Here is a 25,784-nt window from a genome sequence, read left to right on the forward strand (position 1 = left end):
GGAAAGAGATAAGATTTAACAGAAAAAGAATAAAGAAATTTGATTAAATGATCTGGCCCAAACAGCTAGAATAAAAAATGCCCAAGGTGGAGCAATATTGAAAGAAGCACGAGGTTGAGGGGTGATCTTATAGAGGGGTATAAAATCATTAGGGGAATAGATAGGATGAATCCGCAGAGCCCTTTACCCAGGGCAGTAGAATCCAGAACTAAAGGGCAATGGTTTAAGGTTAAGGGGGTGGAGATTTAATTGGAACCTGAGTGGCAACATTTTCACTCAGAGGGAGGTGGGTGTACGAATGAGCTGCCAGAGGAGGTAGTTGGCATGCAGGTAAGGCAGGTACAATAACAACATTTAAAAGACATTTGGATGGGTACAAAGATTTAGAGCGATGTACGCCAAAAACAGCAAAAAATTGCAACTAGCTTAGATGGGGCATGCTGAAATGTTTCCATACTGTAAGACTATATACATCCAGACTTCAAGAATTACATCTATAGCCATATAGCCATATCAAGGTTACAGAAATGGGATAGGTGGCAGCCATGTGGGTTTTAAAAGATTGTAAAAATCTAAGGTTTCAGAGACCAAGATCTAATATAGGCCATTTGTTCACGTGCAATTAATGAATGGGGCTTTCTGTAATGACTCTCTCGGAGGCTGGTGAAGAGAGTTTTGAAATTGGCATCTCTGGGCCCCTGAGGCACAACTGAAAATGGCTGGGCTGGGCTGAGGCAGTGGTGCAAGTGGAGAGTGTTACAGAGGTTAAGATGTCTAACCCCTGCCATTGGGAAGAAGTTATAGGAGTTTGAAAACTGTGACATCCAGGTTCAGGAACAGTTTCTTCACAACAATAATCAGACTCTTGAACACCAATTAAACTACAACCTACAAAACCTCTTGGTTACACTAGACTTCGGGCTTTTGTTTTGCACTAATTTTGGAATTTACTTTAATGTATTGAACTTTCTTTTTTCTGTTGTTATCTATGACTACTGTGTTTACTGACCTTTTATGCTACTGCAAGTAAAAATTTCATTGATCCATTTTCAGCACATATGACAATAGATCACCATCCGTTTTCTCCAGAGATGCCCTTAGTGTGGATGCAAATGTGGGATAACATAGAATCAGTTGGAATGATTGATCAATGGTCAGTGTGGACCCAGTGCACTGGAGGACCTGTTTCCATGCTGTATCTTTCAATCAACCGGAAAATAGATCTCGTCCAAATCATTGGTGTCAATGAACAACAGGAGTCCCAAGGATGATCTTTGTTGAACACCATTTTGTGCTAATCTTGAGTAATTATCCTTCACACCACATTAAATCCAAACTGGTTTTTTTCTGATTTGTAACCAGCAATTCTCAACCTTCACCTGTCCATTCCCTCCACAAATGCTGCCTGACCAGTTGAGTTTCGCCAGCACTTTGTGGTCCACCCAATATTCTAGTATATTCCAGTCCTTTGTGTCTCCTAGCCTTTAGTTTTGTAGCTCTTATTTCCAACTTTCTATCAATGCCATCCCTTTCGGTAAATCCTCAGTGCACCTATAGGGAGGTTTCACGGCTGTCGGGTCACGACCTATGACCCGTACTGTTGCTACGCTACTCCATATAATATAACCATATAACAATTACAGCACGGAAACAGGCCATCTCGACCCTTCTAGTCCGTGCCGAACACATAATCTCCCCTAGTCCCATATACCTGCGCTCAGACCATAACCCTCCATTCCCTTCACATCCATATAACTATCCAATTTATTTTTAAATGATAAAAACGGTGCCTCCACCACCCTCACTGGATTCAAATGGATTACACGTGATGTACTGCAGGTAGGCACTTACCATTGTTTCCAGCGTAGCGGGCCCGTTAAAACCCGCTGAAATTGTCAATTTTTGCGCTGTAAATAATTATGGAAATCGGGAGAAGCATGTGAGACATTTAGCCTACTTCAGAATTCCAAAAGTGAGGAGAAATGACGGTAGATAGAAACGAGAGCTGAAGGGACAACAACAGTCAGAGTGCTTAGTGAACACTGGCCCTTTGCTCACTGCATTTCATCAACAGTAAGGCATTATTTGTGTTTTTTCTTGATTCCTTTGGCATCTGAAAAGTTTCAGAAGTGATAAATCTGGCTGTAATTTTTTTTTTAATCGCCCATGGTTTTCGTGGGTTTTTACATACAAAATGAAAACGGATCTGAAGAAAAATTTACAGCCAGATTTATCACTTCTGAAAATTTTTAGATACCAAAGGAATCAAGAAAAAAACTCAAATAATGCCTTACTTGATGAAATGCAGTCAGCAAACGCGATAATTCCCAATATTTTCAATGTTTACCAAGCACTTTAGCTGCTGTAGTCCCTTCAGTTCTCGCTTCTCTATACCTTAATTTCGCTTCACGTTTGGAATTATAAAGTTGGGTACACGTCTCTCACATTTACCCCGACTCTCACAATTTTTTTCAGCGCAAAAATTCACCATTTTGGCGGTTTTTAACGGGTAGGAAAGTACACGTTTCTAGTATTAATAACGTATACCGGAAGTGACGGATGTCTTCCAGTTGGACTTAGCGGCTCCGTGCGTCGAGCCCTATGACCCGGTGACCTTATGTGCAACCCCCCTATTGGACATGATGGACACTTTCCCCCAAACGCTCCGCCCTGTGACCTTTGCTTTTCCCTACAGCAGATGGAGAACGAGAGTCACTGTGCATTACCCGTGGCGGCCGCCACCTCCCAGCGGCTCCACTCGCCGGAGGTTGCGGGTAGTCGGCGTGGGGCTGGGGGTTGGGTTGACTCATCGCCGACCGAGGCCGCTCCGTCCCATCGATAAGATGGCGGATCCGAGGGACAAGGCGCTGCAGGATTACAGGAAGAAACTGTTGGAGCACAAGGAGATCGACGGCCGCCTGAAGGAGCGTACGTACTCCGCCGGGTTGTTCCTCGGGATCGGCCGGCGGGCGGGCGGTCGTGGGCCGTGTGCGACCGAGAGGCGGCGGCGGCGGCGGCTCCGACTCCAGCTCGCTTTGTCATGGTTGGAGGCCGGGGATGGAGCCGGGCTTGGGTCCTCTGGGCCTGGGGTGGTCGTGCAGATGGAGCCGGCTTGGGGGTCTGGAGTGCAATCCATGATTCGCTAAATGACTTTACAAAAAATAACTTCCACTATATAATTACTGCCAATTAACTAATTTATCATGATACATCGATATTTGACATTGAATAATATGTAGCTCGTATTTGAATAAATATACTTAGTTAATTTATTAACTAATAAGGAAATAATTAAATAAGGACATTGTATTAGACTCTAAATTTAGCAATAATCCTTCAAAACACTAGCGAGTACAGGCCGAGTGCTGTCAAATGCTAATCATCTGTTAACCCAATCATCTCTGGGATCATTCTTGTAAACCTCATATTCTGCTTGGGTAACTCACAATCTAATGGTAGGAACATTTGTTTTGTGTTGGCATCTATCCACCTACAAGAGATGGTGGTTTCTCTTTGATGTTTGTCCAATTTTGGAGAGGGAGATTGTCCCATCTCTTCTGGACCTGCTGTGGTTGACTATCCACCAATGCTATCCTTTCCTGTCCCTCTCTCGCTTCCACGTTTCTCTCTGAAGTCTGTCCCTTGAGCTTCCGTCGGATTTCTCTCCCCCCCTGTTAACTTGTTTGCGTTCTTCTCCTTTTCCTTCTCCCTATTTCTTGTTTTTCTTTCCTTTTTTTTTTCCCTTTTTAAGGGTAACCACACAATACTATGGTCCAGGAACATTGTACCCTGACACCACTGATCCTTCCACCTTAACCATGAGATAAGTGTTTAGCCTTTCGACACTCAGTCCATTTTCGGAGAGGGAAACTGTTTCATCTGTAGTTGAATTTCCTGCTGTGGTTGACTATGGCTATCCTTGATGGGCACGCTTCCACGGGTGAAGTTGTCTGTGGCCGTCGGATTGGGGAGCTTGTTGCTGTTGCAGTTGATCATTTTGTGGCGTTGGCACAAAACAAACTTGTAAGTCTCCCCTATTTTTAGGGAACTTTCTTCCACCCCCCTCTACATTTTTCCTCTCTCCTCCTGCCCCAATGGGTGAGCCTCGAATCCTTTCTCGCACGATCCCCATTGAGTTACCCCTTTTTTACCCCTCCCTCCACTTCCACCATACCACTCCTTACATCTGCTTTGCATTTCACAGTCCTCTGCACTCTCACACTTTTTTTGTCCTTTACATCTCTCTTGGCCTTGTTCACCCATGCAGCGAATCAACAATACTCCCCCCCTCGCCTTTATCCACTTATCACTTGCCAGGCTTTGTCCCACCCCTATTTATTTTCCGACTTTCTTCCCCCCCACTACATCGGGCTGAAGAAGGGTCCTGCCCCAATCTATGTCCTCCAAAGATGCCGGCTGAACCACTGAGTTACTCCAGTACTTTGTGCTTTTTTTAAATGGAAAACCAACATATACAGTTCCTTTAGTCTCACAATCTGCCCTTCAATGTTCAATGTAGAGACCCTGAATATGGGATTTAAACGTAAAGAGGAGGGTTATTCTGCTCCAGGCCTTGGTGGCTTAGGATTGATCACAACAGTCCAACAAATCCTGAGGACATTAACGTTACAACAAGTTGAGTAAACTAAGAGAAAAACACAAGTACTGGAGGAGCTCATCAGATGATTTTTTTGGGTCAAGACCCCTTTCGGACTAAGAGCCCTTTATAATATCTTGCTTCCTCGCTCATTGTCTCTTACCTTCAATAATGTTAAAGACCCATCATTTATTTATTTGCCTCTGTACTCCACAATTTGAGATTTGTAATAGAAAAAATCACATGTGGTTAAAGTGAACACTGTCAGATTTTATTAAAGGCCATTTTTATACATTTTGGTTTTACCATGTAGAAATTACAGCTGTGTTTATACATAGTCCCCCCATTTCAGGGCGCCATAATGTTTGGGGCACATGGCTTCACAGATGTTTGTAATTGTTCAGGTGTGTTTAATTGCCTCCATGCAGATATAAGAGAGCTCTCAGCACCTAGTCTTTCCTCCAGTCTTTATATCACGTTTTGAAACTTTTATTGCTGTTTATCAACCAATGTTTTGAAAAATTAGCGGCGACCAGAATGAAGCCACCATGGAGAGTAGCGAGAATTCCCGTGCCGTAGGTACAGTGGTGGTGGGTCGCCAGGAGGTCGTAGGTTCTCAAAATAATAGACAATAGGTGCAGGAGTAGGCCATTTGGCCCTTTGAGCCAGTACCGCCATTCAATGTGATCATGGCTGATCATCCCTAATCAGTACTCCGTTCCTGCTTTCTCCCCATATCCCCTGACTCTGCTATTTGTTAAGAGCCCTATCTAGTTCTCTTGAAAGCATCCAGAGAACCTGCCTCCACCACCCTGTGTGGTAGAGAATTCCACAGACTCACCACTCTCTGTGAGAAAAAGTGTTTCATCGTCTCCATTCCAAATGGCTTACTCCTTATTCTTAAACTGTGGCCCCTGGATCTGGACTCCCCAACATTGGGAACATGTTTCCTGCCTCTAGCATGTCCAAGCTCTTAACAATCTTATATGTTTCAATGAGATATCCTCTCATCCTTCTAAACTCCAGAGTGTACAAGCCCAGCTGCTCCATTCTCTCAGCATATGACAGTCCCGCCATCCCGGGAATTAACCTTGTAAATTTACGCTGCACTCCCTCAATAGCAAGAATGTCCTTCCTCAAATTAGGGGACCAAAACTGCACACAATACTCCAGGTGTGGTCTTACTAGTGCTCTGTACAACTGCAGAAGGACCTCTTTGTTCCTATATTCGATTCCTCTTGTTATAAAGGCCAACATGCCATTCGCTTTCTTCACTGCCTGCCGTACCTGCATGCTTACTTTCATAGACTGATGTACAAGGACCCCCAGATCCCATTGTACTTCCCCTTTTCCCAACTCGACGCCATTTAGATAGTAATCTGCCTTCCTGTTTTTGCTACCAAAGTGGATAACCTCATATTTATCCGCATTAAACTTAATCTGCCATGCATCTGCCCACTACCCCAACCTGTCCAAGTCACCCTGCATTCTCATAGCATCCTCCTCGCAGTTCACACTGCCACCCAGTTTTGTGTCATCTGCAAATTTGCTAATGTTACTTTGAATCCCTTCATCCAAATCATTGATGTATATTGTAAATAGCTGCAGTCCCAACACCGAGCCTTGCGGTACCCCGCTAGTCACTGCCTGCCATACTGAAAGGGACCCGTTAATCCCTACTCTTTGTTTCCTGTCTGCCAACCACTTCTCTATCCATGTACCCCTAATTTTGCCCACTAATCGCCTATGTGGGACCTTATCAAATGCTTTCTGAAAGTCCAGGTACACTACATCCACTGGCTCTCCCTTGTCCATTTTCCGAGTTACATCTTCAAAAAATTCCAGAAGATTAGTCAAGCATGATTTCCCCTTCGTAAATCCATGCTGACTCGAACCGATCCTGTTACTGCTATCCAAATGTGCGGCTATCTCATCTTTTATAATTGACTCCAGCATCTTCCCCACCACTGATGTCAGGCTAACTAGTCTATAATTCCCCGTTTTCTCTCTCCTGCCTTTCTTAAAAAGTGGGATAACATTAGCTACCCTCCAATCCCCAGGAACTGATCCTGAGTCTATAGAACATTGGAAAATTATCACCAATGCGTCCATGATTTCTAGAGCCACTTCCTTAAGTACCCTGGGATGCAGACCATCAGGCCCTGGGGATTTATCAGCCTTCAGTCCCATCAGTCTATCTAACACCATTTCCTGCCTAATGTGGATTCTCGTAGGTTCTCGCAGGTTGTAGCCAATGCTGTCCGGTGAATTTCATTGGCTCAAAAAAAAAAACAAGCAGTAGTTTTCAGAACCACGGATAACCTACCGGTATTGTTAAGGTCCGCCGAGCTTCACAGCCGTGTATCTCTGAGTTCTTAAAAGTTGTCTCCAATCCTCCTTCACTCCTTCGCCACTCCTCCCCCCTTCTATCCCCCCCTCTTTTAAAGGAGCTGTGACCCTTCCCGTACACTGTGCTTTCACCGTCTTAATTACAATCTTCCTGTTCATCGCGGCGTGTGTCTGTATCACATTGGCTTTGCACCGTGTGAATTTCACTCAGACAGCGCTCCCCCAGCTTGACCTGGCCCCTGCCTGCATAACGGGCTGGTGAAGGAAGAGATGTGTGTGTGTGTGTTCCACTCTGACAGTCGCCGTTCCAGTTGCCGGTTTTTTAGGTTTTTCAACTTTGACAGTCGCCTGAAAAATTGTCTAAGTGGGACAGGCCCATCAAACTTATCAAAATAAACTGTTTGGAACATCCTTAAGAAGAAAGGGAGCACTGGTGAGCTTACTAATCGCAAAGGGACTGGCAGGCCAAGGAAGACCTCCACAGCTGATGACAGAAGAATTCTCTCGCGAAGAGAGAATAAAGAAAAATCCCCAAACACCTGTCCGGCAGATCAGAAACATTCTTCAGGAGTCAGGTGTGAATTTGTCAATGACCACTGTCCACAGAAGATTTCATGAACAGAAATACAGAGGCTACACTGCAAGATGCAAACCACTGGTGAGCTGCAAAAATAAGGTGGCCCGGTTAAAGTTTGCCACAAAGTACTTAAAAGACCAATCAAAATTCTGGAAAAAGGTCTTGTGGGCGGATGAGACGAAGATTAACTTGTATCAGAGTGATGGCAAGAGCAAAGTATGGAGGAGAGAAGGAACTGCCCAAGATCCAAAGCATACCCCTTCATCTGTGAAACACGGTGGTGGAGGTGTTATACCTGGGCATGTATGGCTGCTGAAGGTACTGGCTCACTTATCTTCATTGATGATACAACTGCTGATGGTAGTAGCATAACGAATTCTGAAGTGTATAGACACATCCTATCTGATCGAGTTCAAACAAATGCCTCAAAACTCATTGGCAGGCGGTTCATTCTACAGCGATAATGATCCCAAACGTACTGCTAAAGCAAGAAACACGTTTTTCAACGCTAAAAAATGGTCAATTCGTGAGTGGCCAAGTCAATCATCCAATTGAATATGCCTTTTAAATGCTGAAGAGAAAACTGAAGGGTATTAACCCCCAAAACAAGCATCAGCTAAAGGTGGCTGCAATAAAAGCCTGGCAGAGCACCACCAGAGAAGACATCCAGCAACTGGTGATGTCCATCAATCGCAAACTTCAACCAGTCATTGCATGCAAAGGATATGCAACAAGATACTAAACGTGGCTACTTTCATTTACATGACATTGCTGTGTCCCAAACATTATGGAAGGCATTGTTCATGAAAAATAATGGCCTTGAAGCCCGTCTTGTGTAGGCAGATGACATTAGTTTAACTTAACATCATGTTCGGCACCAACATTGTGTCCTGAAGAGCATATTCCTGTGTTGTGTTGATCTAAAATTTTGAGCCAATGTCTGTTTAACATCAAAACCACTATTTCAGATAAGTACGTTGTCTATTCCTGCTGCCTGATGCTGCCTGATCCACAACTCTTCCAGCACTATGTGTTTTGCCAAAGTACAGGTTGTTCTTGTTGAAACGTTTGCATTCAAAACTACCATCTTCACATTTCATTTTCATTGACGCTTTTTTAATTACAAGTGACGGTAACAATCTGCTTTGAATGGAATATTGTCAGAATTAAGATTTTTTTTTTTTGGTGAGAGTATTCATCAGAGACCAGGCCTGTGAATTGAACGGACAAATAATGTTTAGAGGCTAACCTTCCTTCACGTCCTTTTATTTTTGCTTCACATTTCCAATGAGCATTATATTTTGCTTTCTGCTGTTTCAAATGTCCTGCAAAAAGCCTTGGGCAGATACAGGAAGAAATTGATTACATCCTTATGGCATCAAAGCAACATTGTTTTGCTATTGTTAGAGAATATGATTAATTATTTTAATAATGCTTGCAGCAAAACCATTGCTGGTTAAATAACTTTTGACGTGGTTATAGCACATCAGTTAATTGAGTCGCTTTCCTTAGTTTTTAACCTTCAGATAATTTTTTGCTGATTTGTGCATCACAAATTAAAATAAATCAACCATTTCAGATTTAATTTCATGGAGAAAGAAATAGAAAGAGAATCACGTTGTTGCTATTTCCCACCTTGATTGCTGAAGAGTTCTCGTAGATAGTTCATTTATTAGGTTTTTAAGATTGTTACACTCATGAGAAATATTGCCTGCCACCCTTTCAAATGGAAACATTTAGATACAGGGTGAACATTTTATATATGCATGTACACACATTTGAAAGAATGGTGTGCAAAGACAAATGCTGTCAAATGATTGTAACCAAAATATTTGTAATGCGTTAGATCTGTGAACAGTGAAGCATAACGACTGTTTCAGTATTTTAAATTACAGAATATACATTTCACTTTCTAAACCATTACAGAATGATTGAGTTTTTAAAATAATGTGTGTACTCATAACATCTTTTAAAAGTTCTGAGCAAATGCAAACGTGCTGGAGGAACTCAGTGGGTCAGGCAGCATCTGGAGGAAAATGGACAGAAAGCGTTTCGGGTTGGTGCTTTTCTTCAGATTTTTTAGAGTCCTATTGTCAATCTGCCAGTCCTATAGTGGCATTTATTACCTTATCGCATCTTTTCTGATGCTGGTGAAATGTTGGTTCCCCTTTCCCCTGTCACCTTAAACCTATTGTCAGCTGAGGGAATGAAATTGCTCTAAGAGCTAGCACAGGCTGGACAAATGGCGTGGCCTCCTGGTCGTAAGTAAATATGAGATTATACGGAGGAAAACATGTGTGGCTTTATGGGGAGGAGCAGGGGACTGAGATTAGTCAACTAGGACCACCAAAGACTCGATACAGATGTGATGAGTTCAATGGCCTCTTGTACTGCATCAACTTAACTCTTGAATGGCTGCTTTTTAATTAATTAAACCCACAAAATAAGTGCTCAAATCTTTTTCCTATACGCAGTGAGAGAGCAACTGAAAGAACTGACCAAGCAGTACGAAAAGTCTGAAAATGATCTGAAAGCTCTACAGAGTGTGGGTCAGGTACGATTAATCACTCCTCCATGAAACAAACGTGCTTTTTGTTTTGCATCTTCCATTAAAAACAAATAAAATTAATTAATTTTCTGCAGATTGTTGGCGAAGTGCTGAAACAACTTACAGAAGAAAAATGTAAGTAGCAAATGCTCATTACAGTTCACTGTATCATCTTCATAACAAAGCACTTTCAAATTGTGCAAACGGCAAGGTAATGGAGGAACTCAGTGGGTCAGGCAGCATCTATGGAGGGAATTGGACAGGCGACATTTCAAGTTGGCTCAGAAGAATGATCCTGACCCGAAATGTCATCTATCTATTCCCTCCACAGATGCTGCCTGACCTGAGGAATTCCTCCAGCACTTTGTATTCTGTTAAAGATTCCAGCATCTGAGGTTTATTATGTCTCTTCTTAAAATTATTCTTTTCTTTGTATAGTTATTGTAAAGGCTACAAATGGACCTCGATATGTTGTTGGGTGCCGTCGACAGGTGAAATACTCCAAAATTATGCTGGCTCAATTTGTTTACAGCCATTTGTTTTCTTATATTCTGTATAAGTTTAGCATGTGTTTTATTTTGATGTGTAAAGAAGAAATGACGGAGCGATTAAATTGTCAGTTGTCAACCCACCTCAATCCTCATCTCATAACCATCCTAAACCCACACATTATCTTAATTTGAGCTAAACTATTAAAGACATTTTTTTCTAGGCTAACAGCGCAGTTGTTAATTGCCACTCAATACTTCAGTTAACACCATAACACGAGTCAGAAAATGAGATCTTGGCACTGTCCCAGTGGCATGAACTGACCTCTCTCCCAAGTTCCCAACTGACATCCAGGTAGCTCCTCCCGATTCCTGATATTGACCTCAACATCCTAGTAAAACACAAATTGCAAAAGGATTTCAGCAGATCAGGCAGCATCTGTGGAGAGAAAGGACAGGTAAAGTTTTGGGTCAAGATCCTTCCTCTGATTCTTTGTCAGCCTGAAGAAGGGTCCAAATCGAATCGTTGTCTCTATATTTCCTCCACAGATGCTGCCTGACCCACTGAATTCTTCCAGTACTTTGTGTCTTATTCAAGATTCCAGGATCTGCAGCTTCTTGTGCCTCCATTCAACATCCTGCCATTTTACTTATTGGATATAAATATTTTTTAAATTTTTGTTGATATGTGCTAAACTAAGAAATTAAAAATAATGTGAAGCTATATTTAAATATTTTATTTATTTCTTGGAAAACATCACTATAATTCTACACTGGAGAAGGCATTCAAAGTGCTTTCAAAGAGCATTTCTGTTAGTCCTACTCTTCCATTCTCATATATTCTTGCTATTTGCTTCTCTCAATAAATAATCAACATGCCCCTTGGTTACTATTGTGTCTGATTTGCCACCCTTTCAGATAGTGCATTCAAGCCCTTTCTATTTGCTTACGTTAAGAGGGTTTTATATATATTTTGCTTTTTTCTAAATATTTTGTTATTTTATACATTGCAGTCAAATCTTTTGACTCCATGCTTTAACCTTATCGCGTCCAGTCCATCACTATAATCCTTAATACTATTCAAGTAAATAAAAGCATCCAAAATCGATTTTGGAACAGCAACAGCAATTGCTTGAATTCATACACTGCATTTTAATAGTGTCCTGTTGTGCTCCACAGTAACGAACTTAGATATAATTTGTGGAAAGAAGATAAATAGCTTTCACGTGTGGAGACAGATTATTCACTGATAAGATTTTAATTTTAAATATGTGGCCAACAGAAGCCATTTATTTGTGGGGAAGAATGTTTTTTTTCTGATCTATTACATTTTCCTCCTTATTTAATGTAATTACAGCTTGAAAAAAACAAGTTGAAACCAGGAACTAGAGTTGCTTTGGACATGACAACTTTAACTATAATGAGGTACGTGTTATAATGGAAGTCCTTTGTTGAATAAACAAAATTAACTCATCAATATTTTAGCCTATCCATATTTCAACATTTTGATTTAAAGATTTGATTTACTGCAATTCAAATAATTCATGAATGCGTTCTGTTTTAACAAATGAATCATTACCAATCATTAGATGGAGTTTTCCACACCAGGGAAATTCTGTCTTGGTGTTATTTTTGTTGTGATTTATTAAGGAATATACTTAGTGTAGTGGAATAATGAATTTTGGTTCTTAAAAGTCAAGGATACTTTTCTGGTTTTGTTTGGGAACAGTGTAATGGGGTAACATTTAAGGATACAAACAGCTCTAGTTCGATCATTTACAACAATTAAATTATAAATGTTGTGTACTTGTGCAACAGGTATTTGCCAAGAGAAGTGGACCCCTTGGTGTACAACATGTCTCATGAAGATCCAGGAAATGTTACTTATTCAGAGATTGGTGGATTAGCTGAACAGATTCGAGAACTAAGAGAGGTTTGCCAAAAACAGTGCACTGTGAAAATGTTGAACTGTGTTCTATGAAACTGATTGTGCAAGGAAATCTTCTGCTTTGCTGAAATTAAAATTCTGCTGCATTTGTAGGTTATAGAGTTACCACTTACAAACCCAGAACTGTTCCAGCGGGTGGGAATTATTCCTCCAAAAGGATGCCTACTTTATGGACCACCAGGTAACCTTTTCCAACTAAAGTACACATGAGCAATTAAAAACTAATCCCATTAAGCCTGTGGTATTAAATTGGGAATATGTATCTTTTGGAATATTTAAATATTCCATCATGAGGGGAAGAGATAGGATAAATGCAGTCTTTTACCTAGGGTGTGGGATTAAAGAGCCAGATGACACTAGTTTAAGATGAAAGGAGAGAGATTTGATAGGAACCTGGGGGTTCACACAGCAGGTGGTGGGTATATGGATGAGCTGTTAGAGGAAGTAATTGAGGCAGGTACAATAATAACATTCAAAATTCATTAGGACAAGTAAGTGGATGGGAAAGATGAGAGGGTTATGGGTCAAACACGGGCAAATTGGACTAGCTTAGATGGGGCATCTCGGTTGCCATGGCTGAGTTAGGCCAAAGAGCCTGTTTCCGTGCTCTGACTTTGTGACGATATGTCAGGATGGATTATTCCTTGAGGTATCATATTGGGGTTGTGATTTTGGTGAGGGGTGGGGGGGGGAGGGGGAAGAGGAAGGAGAAGTAGCAGATGAGTATGGATTAGTAAAGTTCCTCAGTACTCCATGTTTGGATGGAAGTACAATGGGTGACCTGAATAATTTATATAATTGCATTGTTAAATACATTCTCTGGGCATTTTCTAAAAAAATGTGATTCATTAGTTACACAGTGGCAATATTTTGTTGCTGTGGCCCACATATTACTGTAAACATTTGAATTAATAAAACAAATTACTTCACTGGGAAAATCATTCTCTGTAGAAATGATGACATTTTTAAGTTTTGAAGGAATACAATGTAAAACTGAGCTTTGTTTCTTTTCAGGTACAGGCAAAACACTCTTAGCAAGAGCTGTTGCTAGTCAATTAGACTGCAACTTCTTAAAGGTATATATTCATAAGCTGCAAATGAAGTGAATCTGATCGTTTGGTTGATTCTCGGGATGAGACGGACTGTCCTTTGAAGAAAGTTTATCCTCTATTTTCTCATTTGCAGTTCAAATTTCTTAGAGGGCCTGACAAGATACTTGGTGGGGAATTGTTTCCTCTGATAAAATTAGGGGATTTGTGCCAAAATACAGAATTAAAAAATTTTGGACATAAAGTTCTCTTTCGAGTTCCCTTTCTAGTTAATTGTAGATGATACTGATCAATAGATTTTGGGTTACTATCAGAATTGGTGTGTAAAAAGATTAAGTTGCGTCAGAAGATCATCTGTGACAAGCTCAACGGGTTAAATGGCGGCTCTCATTTTAAACTTGTATAATCTGTTGAACTGTTTAATCATGAATAAATCATTGTAAAATTGAGAATATTCATTTAATAGGTTGTTTCCAGCTCTATCGTTGATAAGTACATAGGTGAAAGTGCTCGTTTAATCAGAGAGATGTTCAACTATGCCAGAGATCATCAGCCATGTATCATTTTTATGGATGAGATAGATGCAATTGGTAAGCATGCTCTCTGTACCTTTTCAATTCAGATCCTTAATTTGTAGCAAGAGTGCAGTATGCAGTCTTATAATAACTTTCTTAATTAAATAAATTGCATCATGGATAATTAAGGATTTTAGGAGGAAGTTTTATAAAACACCATTGAGGTTGTTATAGAATTATCAACTGATGTTTTAGTCTATACTTATTGGGAGAATGAAAAGTCAGAGACAGAATTTACTGGAACGGTTCAAGGGATGAGGGTTAGACTAGCTGGCTGAAAAGAAATGTGATAGAGGAGTACCGTGATGATCCCAGATGTTGTAAATGGAAAGAATGGATTCCTATAAGCAGGTGTTTCAATGATCAAGGAATATGCTGTCTCAGGGAAGCAGCCATCATAATCGAAGACCATTTTCACCCTGGTCATTCCCTCCTCTCCCACATAAAAAAGATACAAAAACATGAAAGCACGTACAACCAGATCCAGGAACCGCTTCTTCCCAGCTATTTTCAGAGCACTAAACAGTCTTCCATTAAGCTAGTGTGTAGTCCCAATCTTTCAACTTAGCTCATTGTGGCCTTTACTTTTTTTACTTGCACCCTCTCTAACTGTTAAGGCTATAGTCTGCACTCTGGTATTTTATTCTTTGCACTGTTGTACTTGCATATGGCTTGGTTGTACTCCTGTAAAGTTTGATTTGACTGGATAGCATGCATTAAAGTCTTTCACTCGACACGTGCCAGTAATAAACCAATTGCAATACCAAATTTAAAATAATGAACAAAACACATACTGGAATGTAAACAAAGCATTTTTCTATGATATGAAAAATTATTTTTCTGAACTTCTGTAAGAAATAATAATTTGGTTAATTTCAAACTGGGTCTCTTATTTTGGATATTTTTAGGTGGTCGCCGTTTCTCTGAAGGTACCTCAGCTGATCGTGAGATTCAACGGACACTTATGGAGGTAAATTAGATTATGGGAGATGAGCATTGTGCACCAACAGTTACTGTTTACAGTTAGATGTTCCAATTATACTTGGGTACAAGAGTTGAGGTGGCATGTTACCATTGCATAAGATGTGGTTGAGACCATACCTGGAGTATTGTGTGCAGTTCTGATTGCCTAGCCACAGGAAATATACCATTAAGCTATTAAGAGTGCAGAAAAGATTTGCAAGGATATTACTGGGACTCGATTGCTTGAGTTATAAGGAGATAAGCCGAGGCGTTTTTCCCTGGAGCAGAGGAGGCTGAGGTGTGACCTTACAGAGGTATATAAAATTGTGGTGCATAGATAGGTGAATGGTCACAATCTTTTTCCCTGGGTTGGGGAGTCTAAAACTAGATTTAAGGTGAGGGGAAAGATTTAGTGTGAATTTGTGGGTACAGAAAATGGTGCGTTTGTAGAATGAACTGCCAGAAGAAGTCGTAGAGGTGGATACTATTATGTTTAAAAGCCAATAGGGCAGATGCATGGATTGGAGGGATATGGGCAAATGGAACTAACTCGGATAGGCAGCTTGGTCAGCATATGTGAATAGGTCAAAAGGGTATGTCTACACCACTCCTCTCATGATTGGATGGATATATATAAAATAAACGTTTTAATTTAAATCCAATATAAAAATGGAATACTGGAAATAGTGCATCATGTAGCACGTAGTGAGAGACCAATGTTTCATCCAGACTTTTCATCAGAATATTCTATGGGTTGTGCATTAAACAGCAGTTCTGTAGATAGATCATCAACTTGAAACATCTATATCTTTCTCCATGGATGTTGCCTGATTATGTCCTATTTCAGATATAAAACATTCACACTTTTTTCTTTTTATCTGTTATATTTTTAAAAGTACGTCTAAACTCTTGGTTAAAATCAGTATCATAAAAACTTTTCAGGAAATCAAATGGTAAGCCAATTTAGCTGTTACCTAGATATGCAATTTTCTACTTGGAGCCACTTAGTAGTTAATTATTATTGCAATAGCAATTTAAATTATATATTGCGAGCACGTCATAAGGAACACCAAACATGCTTACAATTATCCTGGGCTTCCACCACCTCTAGGCTAATGGGTCCCTGCAAATTTAATAGATAAATATCAACTCCTACCTCAATAAGAACCTCGACCCACCATAGTTCGCCTACTGTAACAATAGGTCCATGGAGGTTGCGATCTCACTGGCACTCCACTCCGCACTGGATCACTTGGACAATAAAAACACGCTATTGTTTATAGACTACAGCTCGGTGTTCAATAACATCATCCCTTCCAAGCTGGTTACCAAGCTCACGGAACTGGGTCTCTGCGCATCCCTCTGCAATTGGATCCTCGACTTCCTTGCCGGACATAGTGCGAACTCCCATCACCAAGTTCGCCAACGACACCACCGTTATGGGACGAATTACAGATGGTGATGTCAGAGTATAGAAGTGATATCCAAATTGATGTCTTAATTGTATTGCTTTCTAGCTGTTGAATCAGATGGATGGCTTTGATACTCTTCACAGAGTTAAAATGATAATGGCTACAAACAGACCAGACACATTAGATCCTGCTTTATTGCGTCCCGGCAGACTAGATAGGAAGATCCGTAAGTATTGTGTAACGTTGCAATTGTTTTAGGAAGAGGATTTTACATAAATATAACAAACAATTATTAGATTTTAATTTAAATCTGTACTACTAGATATTGAACTACCAAATGAACAAGCAAGATTGGATATTTTGAAGATCCATGCTGGACCTATCACGAAACACGGTGAAATAGGTATGATCAATTTTTCACTATTATCGTATGAAAATGGAATTCTGTTAAATGTTGTGGCTTGGTTTAGGATTAACACATGGCATTATTTAACGCTGGATGTCTGTTAGCTGGTGTGCATTGGATCTTGCTGATGCTGTAGGTATCTCACTGCATTTGGTGTTCTCTACAACTACAATATATGCTTCAACTACAATTTAAACTAAATTTAAAGTACAGGTGCACAACCTTTTATCCGAAAGCCTTGGGACCAGTCACTTTTCGTAATTCAGAATTTTTCGGCTTTCAGAATGGAAGATTTTTAGCGTAGATTTTAACGGCTGGCTCAGTGGTAGAGTGCTCGGCTCATATCCGCAACGTCGCGAGTTTGCGCCTCGATCCCGGCAGTTACTCGATCGCGTGTTTGAGTCTTCAATGTAGTTTTTTTCTTGCAGAATAGGAGAGAATAGGAAGGGTTAGGCTGGGATCATTCTCTGCGAGATGATCTTAGTGCGGGAGACAAGTGTAGGAGAGGTGTACTGACTGGGTGGGCAGAACTTTGGAAGTGATTGCCCACCATTCTCAAAAGCCGCTGTGTCTCTGGGATAGCAGGGGGCGATCAAACAGCACAATACCCCCCTCCCCCTCCAACTCCAGAGGAATCCGCTCCCCGATAGGCCGCTACGGCGACAAGTGGCAGTTCGCCCACAGCCCGATGCGCCACCCCAAGAACAAGACGTACCTTGCACACCATCAGCTTCTGCCCCTATGGGGAGTGTGTTCCTCTGGAGTTGGAGCGGGGCTGGGCTGGAGTTGCTGATCTGGGATCTCCGTGCTTGCAGTGGGCCTGGGGATCGGTGTCCCGATGAGGGGGCGCAGCTCGGGCTGTGGGCGAACTGCCACTTGTCGCCGTAGCGGCCCATCGGGGAGCGGCTTCTGGTAGTCCTGACGTCTCCGGCCACCCCCTACTCTGGGAACTGTACCGCCCTTGCAGGTGAGCAGGAGAGTGGGGTTGTTTGCAGTTGCAGAGGGAGGGGGCAAGGGCGGTACAGTTCCCAGTCTCAGCTCCTGTCCAGGGCAGTGGCCAGAGATGTCAGGACCAACAGGAACCCGTTCCCCGATGGGCCGCTACAGCAACAAGTGGCAGTTCGCCCACAGCCCGAGCTGCGCCCCCTTATCCGCAACCCAGGTTCCTATGGAGTTGGAACGGGGCTGGGCTAGAGTTGCTGCTGTCTGTGAGTCTCTGGGATCTCCGTGCTTGCAGTCTGTGTCCCGTTGGTCCTGACATCAACGGCCACCCCCCCTGGACAGGAGCTGAGACTGGGAACTGTATCGCCCTTGCCCTCTCCCTCTGCAACTGCAAACAACCCCACTCTCCTGCTCACCTGCAAGGGCGGTACAGTTCCCAGTCTCAGCTCCTGTACAGGGGGGTGGCCGGAGACGTCACAGCCCGAGCTGCGCCCCCTCATCCGCAACCCCAAGAACAAGACGCACCTTGCACACTATCAGCTTCTGTCCCTACGGGGAGCGTGTTCCTCTGGAGTTGGAACGGGGCTGGGCTGCTGCTGGCTGTGGGTCTCTGGGATCTCTGTGCTTGCAGTGGGCCTGGGGGTCGGTGTCCCGTTGGTCCTGACGTCTCCGGTGACTGGCACTGTCTTGCTGGCAACGCCGACGTGAAGACAGTGCAAAGCCCTTGCGCCGGTGCAATGGGCGGGGAGCTGGAGAGGGGAGGTAAGGGGTCACACACATGGCCAGGAAGCAGAGGGGTGTTGGTGGGGTGAAACTGAAGGGAGCAACAATCTGCTGCTGCCTGCCCGCTGTGTTAAAAAGTTCCCACGCAAGACTCACGATACACTGTGTATCGTGAGTCTACCGTGGGAACTTTTTAACTCAGCGGGCGGGCAGCAGCAGATTGTCAATTATTAACCCTCCCGCGCAATATACCCTCACCTTCTCTTTTATCAATGGGGATTTAGTTCCCCTTTCTTTGAGGACCGACCGGAGGTTCCGCTGTCACCTCTGCGGGCCGCCCTCGGTGAAGGTCTTCAAGGACCTTTCTTCAAGGACCGAAAAAATGTCTGCTATTCGGAGCTTTTCGTTATTTGGAATTTCGGATAAAAGGTTGTGCACCTGTAGCTCTTTCTTCCCAATAACCCTTTCTGGCTTAAGCCCTCCCTTCACCACCTCCAGTTTAAATTCCATTTGTAATATTTTGGAGGACCAAGAAACCAAGAACAAGAAGAAGAATCGTCTTAATTTGCAAGTGGTGAAGTTGAATTATGCAACTATTCACATTCCATTCAGTATGAAAATTAACTCTCACATTGCGTTTTTAGCATGACTGATAGTATTGGGCATATTGTGTCCATGCCAGCTGAGTGAAAGAATAATTCCTATTGTCCATAGTCCATAGGACAGTAATTCCCCCCCCCCCCCCCCCCCCCCCCCCCCCCGCCTAGTGGTTATCCTGATTTCTTAGAAACATAGAAAACAGGTGCAGGAGTAGGCCATTCAGCCCTTCGCGCCAGCACCACCATTCAATATGATCATGGCTGATTATCAAATCACTACCCCGTTCTGGCTTTTTCCCCATATCCCTTTATTTCCTTAGCCCTAAGAGCTAAATCTAACTCTCTTGAAAACATCCAGTGAATTGGTCTCCACTGCCTTCTATGGCAAGGAATTCTGCAGATTCACAACTCTGTGTAAAAAGGTTTTTCCTCATTTCAGTCTTAAATTGCCTACTCCTTAAAACTGCAACCCCTGGTTCTGGACTCCCCCCAACATCGGGAACATATTTCCTACATCTACCTTTCCAATCCTCGAAGAATTTTATATGTTTCTACAAAATCCCTTCTCATCCTTCTAAATTCCAGCGAATACAAGCCCAGTCGACCCATTCATTCATTGTCTGTCAGTCCCTCCATCCCCGGAATTAACCTGGTGAACCTATGCTGCACTCCCTCAATAGCAATAATGTCCTTCCTCAAATTGAGACTAAAATTGCACACAATACCCCAGGTGCGGTCTCACTAAGGCCCTGTACAACTGTAGGACCTCCTTGCTCTGAAACTCAATTCCTTTTGCAATGAAGGCCAACATGCCATTAGCTTTCTTCACAGCCTGCTCTACCTCCAAGCTTACTTTCATTGACTGATGTACAAGCACACCCAGGTCTCGTTGTACCTCCCCTTCCCCTAATCTGACACCATTCAGATAATCTGCCTTCCTGTTATTGGCACCTAATTGTATTGTATTGTATTGTATTCAAATTTATTGTCCCTCAATAGCAACGAAATGAATTTCCTTCCAGTATCAAAAAAATCACAAGAAAAAATAAGAAAACTAAAAATAAATAAATAATAAAACACACAAGTCCACAACACCAGGCACCCAGGTGAGGAAGGCACCATAGTCCAGTCTCCGTGTTCACCGTAAGGCCCCCCAGGTGGCCCGATGTTCAGGCCCTCACGCCGTAGGACCCGAACCCCGACGGTCCTTGCTCTGAAACCGCCTCAATTCAGCTTTGAGTCCACAGGCCAATGAAGGCAACAGGACCCCCATTCCGCAAATCGCAGTTCTGTTGGTGGAGCAGGTCCTGGGCTCCAGATGGCGACCCCCGGTAAGGCCAAGCCAGCCCCGCGATTACTTTCAGCGCTGTCCCGCCGCTGCTGGAGCTGGTCGATCCCGGCACAATCCAGGTCTCGTTGTAGGGGTGGGGGGGGGGGCGAGGACGCGACTCGAATAATAGTCGCGTCCTCACCAGGAAGCGGCTGAAGGACGGTATCCCCCGCACCGTGCCCTCTTCCCCCACATAAAAAACACCAAAAAACAACAAAAAAATACATTCAGATAACCTGCCTTCCTGTTATTGGCACCTAAGTGGGTAACCTCACATTTATCCACATTATACTGCATCTGCCATGCTTCTGCCCACTCACCAAACCTATCCAAGTCAGCCTGCAGCCTCATAGCATCCTCCTCGCAGCTCACACTGCACCCAGCTTTGTGTCATCCGCAAACTTAGAGATGATACATTTAATTCCCTTGCTAAATCGTTAATATATATTGTAAACAACTGGGGTCCCAGCACTCAGCCTTGCGACACCCCACTACTCGCTGGCTGCCATTCTGAAAAGGACCCGTTAATTCCTACTCTTTGCTTCTTGTCTGCCAACCAGTTCTCGATCCATGTCAATACCATACCCCCAATACCTTGTGCTCTAATTTTACACACTAATCTCTTGTGTAGGACCTTGTCAAAGGCTGTTTGAAAGTCCAGATACACCACATCCACTGGCTTTCCCTTATCCATCTACTTGTTACATCCTCAAAAAATTCCAAAAGATTAATCAAGCATGATTTCACCTTCATAAATCCATGCCGACTTTGACCAATCCTGTCACTGCTTTCCAAATGCGCTGCTATAACATCTTTCATAATCGACTCCAACAACTTCCCCACTACCGATATAAGGCGAACTGGTCCATTATTCCCTGTTTTCTCTTTCCCACCTTAAAAAGTGGAGTTACATTGGCTACCCTCCCGTCCACAGGAACTAATCCAGAGTCGAGAGAACATTGGAAAATGATCACCAATGCATCCACGATTTCTAGGGCCACCTCCTTGAGTACTCTGGGATGCAGACCATCAGGCCCTGGGGATTTATCTGCCTTCAGCCCCAACAGTTTACTAACACCATTTTCTAATGTGGATTCCCTTCAGTTCCTCGCTCCCACTGGATCCTCGGTCCCCTTGTTTCCCATTATAAATTCACCTGTCTCTGACTGGAAGGGACCTACATTTGTCTTCTGAATATCACAGTCAGATTTGTCTCCTGAACCGCCTTGGCAGGTATAAGACATTCACTGCCTTAACTGGACAGGGGTGCACCTGTACTTGAAATTCTTGATGTAGATAGCAGATTAACATAATACCAGCAATGCAATATTGTATTTGTTGTGAGCCACTCTACCGTGAGTAATGTTTAGCTACCCTCAAATTTTGGTACTGTAAGTTTTACCTAAACCTCATCGGGATTTATATATAACTAGACTAAGTGGGACCCGTTGGGTCCCAGCATCACACGGTAGGGCTGGTCACCAACGCAATATTCCACCTCTCCACCAATTCCAATATTGCTCGCCGGGGGGGGGGGGGGGGGGGGCTGGCTGTCTGTCTGTTGCACTAGTATGGGTGTTGCGGGCTGAAGGTACTGGTTTCCAGAGGGCTAGTATAGACATTGTGGGCCGTATGGATGCTTGGGCAGGCATCCAACTGTTGCAACGATTTTAAAAGCCAAGCCAAGGCAAACAATTGGGCCGCAGACACCCGATAACCAAAATTCATTTTGTGAACACAAACTTGTTAAAAAGGGCTGCAGCCACTTTACAGCCGCATCGAGGGGACTCACCGTGGAGTAGACGTGCGTTCAGTGTTATTCGCAGCTCAGAGAGCCGTGACCTTCTCGCTTCCTGGTCTGGCAGAGACTGAGAGAGGCACTACACTTCTTGGTTTTATAGTCCCTCCCCCTGCCGCCAGCGGGGGCAGCAGAGAGAATGGGGAATTTTGTAAAAACATTAATATCTCTCTCATTTTTCATTGACGGAACAAATCCTCCGCACTCATACGGCGGAGGGGGGCTCTGAGCGAAGTGGCCAAAAATGATGGCCGTAGGTGGCGGCGTTCTCTCTGAAATCGCAGCACAGTCGGCCATAAGCGGTCAAGATCAGAGATTTCCGCACTCATACGGCGGAGGAGGGCTCTGAGCGAGGTGGCCAAAAATGACGGCCGTAGGTGGCGGTGTTCTCTCTGAAATCGCAGCACAGTCGGCCAAAAGCGGTCAAGATCATAGATTTAGTAATATAGATAGATAGATGTTACATATCAGATTGTGTACTATACAAAGCTCTTGCTGATAGTGTTTGTATCAGTTTATCCGTCCAGTTAGATTTTAATTTTTCCAAGCCTGTATCCTCCGTAGCACAACATAGAAAGACTGATCCTTCGTAGAAACCTTTGAAGCAGTTCTATTTGCATTTCTTTTACCTTGTATGGAAAGGTGATAGGAATTAGAGCCTGATCCATTTCAGATGAAACTCATGCAGTTGATTACATCCCACAAAGAGTAGAATTTGTTCATATATCAGCAGCTTAGATTTGTTCATATATCTTCAGGTATAAGATGCATATTACAAATATTATTGTTCACTCCTGCTTACTCACAATTGAATCATCTAGTTTTAAACCAATTAATTATAAGCAGAATATGTAGCACCAATTGAGTACACAGGCCGGTCACAATGTATGGAATTCTTCAATCCACTCTTATACTCAAAGTGATTTATAATAGCCCCATAAGATGTGACACATGTGCTAGTAGATTTATATATCTAGTGGACCTGATTAGACTCATCTGGACTTGGTATATTTGTACAAATAGCATATTATGTCGTAATCTGGTTAGTGTCTGATTTTTTTTATTTGTCTGCAATTTAAATCAGAAGCATGTATGTTCTATCAACGCAAAATAAAATATCCTGTTTTCACATCTGTATTTTGTATCTTTTTAAGCTGCTGATCAAATAGATTACTTTTTAAGTATATTTATCAACCTGCTTTTTGAGATTTGGTATAGAAAGATGCAAGTCTGTGTATAATTAATAATAGTTTTAAATGCAAAGCCATACTGACATACATAACAATAGGACAGCACAGAAATAACTCATTTAGCCTATTTAATATGTAGCAGGTCTAGGAGAAGTAATTCACGGTCTTGGCAATAAATAAAGGGTTTGCATAGTTAATTTGCCACCTGAGACCAAGCCGTGGAAAAGGTTTGTAAATTTCATGTTAATGGTAACCTTTATCATTTCTAATTTAATTTGCTTAATCACATCTTTATATATGTTTTATGTTTACAGACTATGAAGCAGTTGTGAAGCTGTCAGATGGATTTAATGGTGCTGATTTGAGAAATGTCTGCACTGAAGCAGGTATGTTAAAATGCTGCTTAAACTTTCAATATTATTAACATTAATAATGTTATTGTTGCAGTAAGCGCAGCCAAATTTTTTTTTTAAGTGAAGATTATTACGATTCACACATTCCCATTTCCCCAGGCACCCCCATCAATCAAATCCCCAGCTGTAGAACGATGTATTTACCAACTGGTACCATTTGAAAATAAATATCTGTTTCAATATTTTCCCTTCAGGTATGTTTGCTATACGTGCTGACCGTGATTACGTTATCCAGGAAGACTTTATGAAGGCTGTCCGAAAAGTTGCTGATTCTAAAAAGCTAGAATCCAAACTTGATTATAAACCTGTATAAGTTAACCAGCCTCTTTTAACTGCGCTTGTACAGTTGTAAAGTGGTTTAAACAGCATATACACATTAAAAGGGAGAGGAACCAGATGGTGTATACTGTAATTCATTACCAGTGTATAATAGATGGTGCATACAGGTGCCCACTGATTTTGGTGTTGTGCTGCTCTATGCGTAATGATCCATTTTTAAGCCTTAATTTGACTGTTGGCGCCAATTTTCTCTTGACATATTTCTTGAAAATAAGATAGCGCTACTGAGACGTCTGTTTTAGTATAATGTATTCCCTTGTACTGATATAAGGCATTGCTCCACGTAAAGGTTTATAGGTGATTCATTAATTTTGCCCACAAAATAAAATTTAAATTTACAAGAACATGACCAGCTATTTGTTGAATGTTTACATGAGCAGATCTCCAACAGGTTTGTACACAATGAATCTGTCTCTTCAATCAGGGGCTATTGACGACGTTGCACTGGGATTTGTGGGCGGGAGAGGAACATAGATGTGATTGATCTGAGAAAAAGAATAAAGTCTAGGCTGTGGAATCTGCACCCAGAAGCACCGAAACAGAATATTTACTCTTTGTGCACTAATAGTTTTAACAAAGTTTTTTATCAAATATTTCCACAAACCAAAAATACCAATACAAATCTAGCTTACCTTAGTTTCAAAGATTTTATATTTAAAAAAAGTTAATATAATCTAAAATATTCTGAAGAAATAATTCAGAATTAAAAAGAAATAAAACTGGAAACATCCTTTCATAAAATGTGATTTGTTGGGATTTTGATACAAAACCTTGCAGATATTAGTAATTTAGCTACTTAATTAAGTAAATATAAAGTTATTCTGCAGTTTGGCTTACAAAACAGTTATTCACTGTACTTCCATGCATGTGACACTACTAAACCTAAATCAAAACCTAATATGATATTGAGATTACAAAGAGGCTGACTCCCCTTGAAAAGTCTTGGAGGAAAGTGAATAGGATAAACAAAGGTGTCTTAATTGATCAAAGGTACAGCAAAACGGACCCTGCAGCCCACTGAGTCCACGCCGACCATTGACCGCCCATTCACACTGGTTCTAGATTATTCTACTTTTGCATCCACTTCATACCAGGGACAATTTTACAGTGCCAATTAACAAACAAACCCTCGTGTCTGTGGGACATGGGTGGAAACCGGAGAACCCAGAAGAAACCCACTCGGTTGTAGGGAGAATGTGACTCCGCACAGTCAGCACTTAAGGTTAGATTAGAACTCAGTTCTCTTCTGCTGTGAGGCGGCAACTTCCAGGTGTACTCCAGATAAATTCTCTGATGATATAGAAGCAATACAAGGTTTGAAAAATGTGCTGCTAAATCTGATGTATTCAAGAGATAGCTCTTGGGGCTAACAGAATCAAAGCATATGGGGAGAAAGCAGGGGTACTGGTTTTGGATGATCAGCCATGATCATATTGAATGGCGGTTGGTGCTTGCTCGAAGGGCCGAATGGCCTACCCCTCCACCTGTTTTCTATGTTTCTATGAATGTTGTGACATGGATGTTGATCTCCAGCTGTT

General features: G+C 42.2%; 1 protein-coding gene across 1 annotated transcript; it reads left to right on the top strand.

Annotated features, from left to right (window-relative positions):
• Positions 1 to 2,767: 2,767 nt before the first annotated feature.
• On the top strand, positions 2,768 to 24,590 carry psmc6 (proteasome 26S subunit, ATPase 6). The gene is made up of 14 exons (XM_055640420.1): positions 2,768 to 2,928; positions 9,998 to 10,077; positions 10,167 to 10,206; positions 10,510 to 10,562; positions 11,917 to 11,984; positions 12,378 to 12,492; positions 12,601 to 12,688; positions 13,522 to 13,583; positions 14,023 to 14,146; positions 15,040 to 15,101; positions 16,612 to 16,732; positions 16,829 to 16,909; positions 23,809 to 23,880; positions 24,102 to 24,590. Exons 1-14 carry the CDS (start codon positions 2,844 to 2,846, stop codon positions 24,218 to 24,220), a joined length of 1,170 nt encoding a protein of 389 aa, XP_055496395.1. The 5' UTR covers positions 2,768 to 2,843; the 3' UTR covers positions 24,221 to 24,590.
• The last annotated feature ends 1,194 nt before the right edge of the window (positions 24,591 to 25,784 follow it).

The sequence above is a fragment of the Leucoraja erinacea genome, chromosome 9 (assembly GCF_028641065.1).
Source record: "Leucoraja erinacea ecotype New England chromosome 9, Leri_hhj_1, whole genome shotgun sequence".
NCBI classification, from domain to species: Eukaryota; Metazoa; Chordata; class Chondrichthyes; order Rajiformes; family Rajidae; genus Leucoraja; species Leucoraja erinaceus.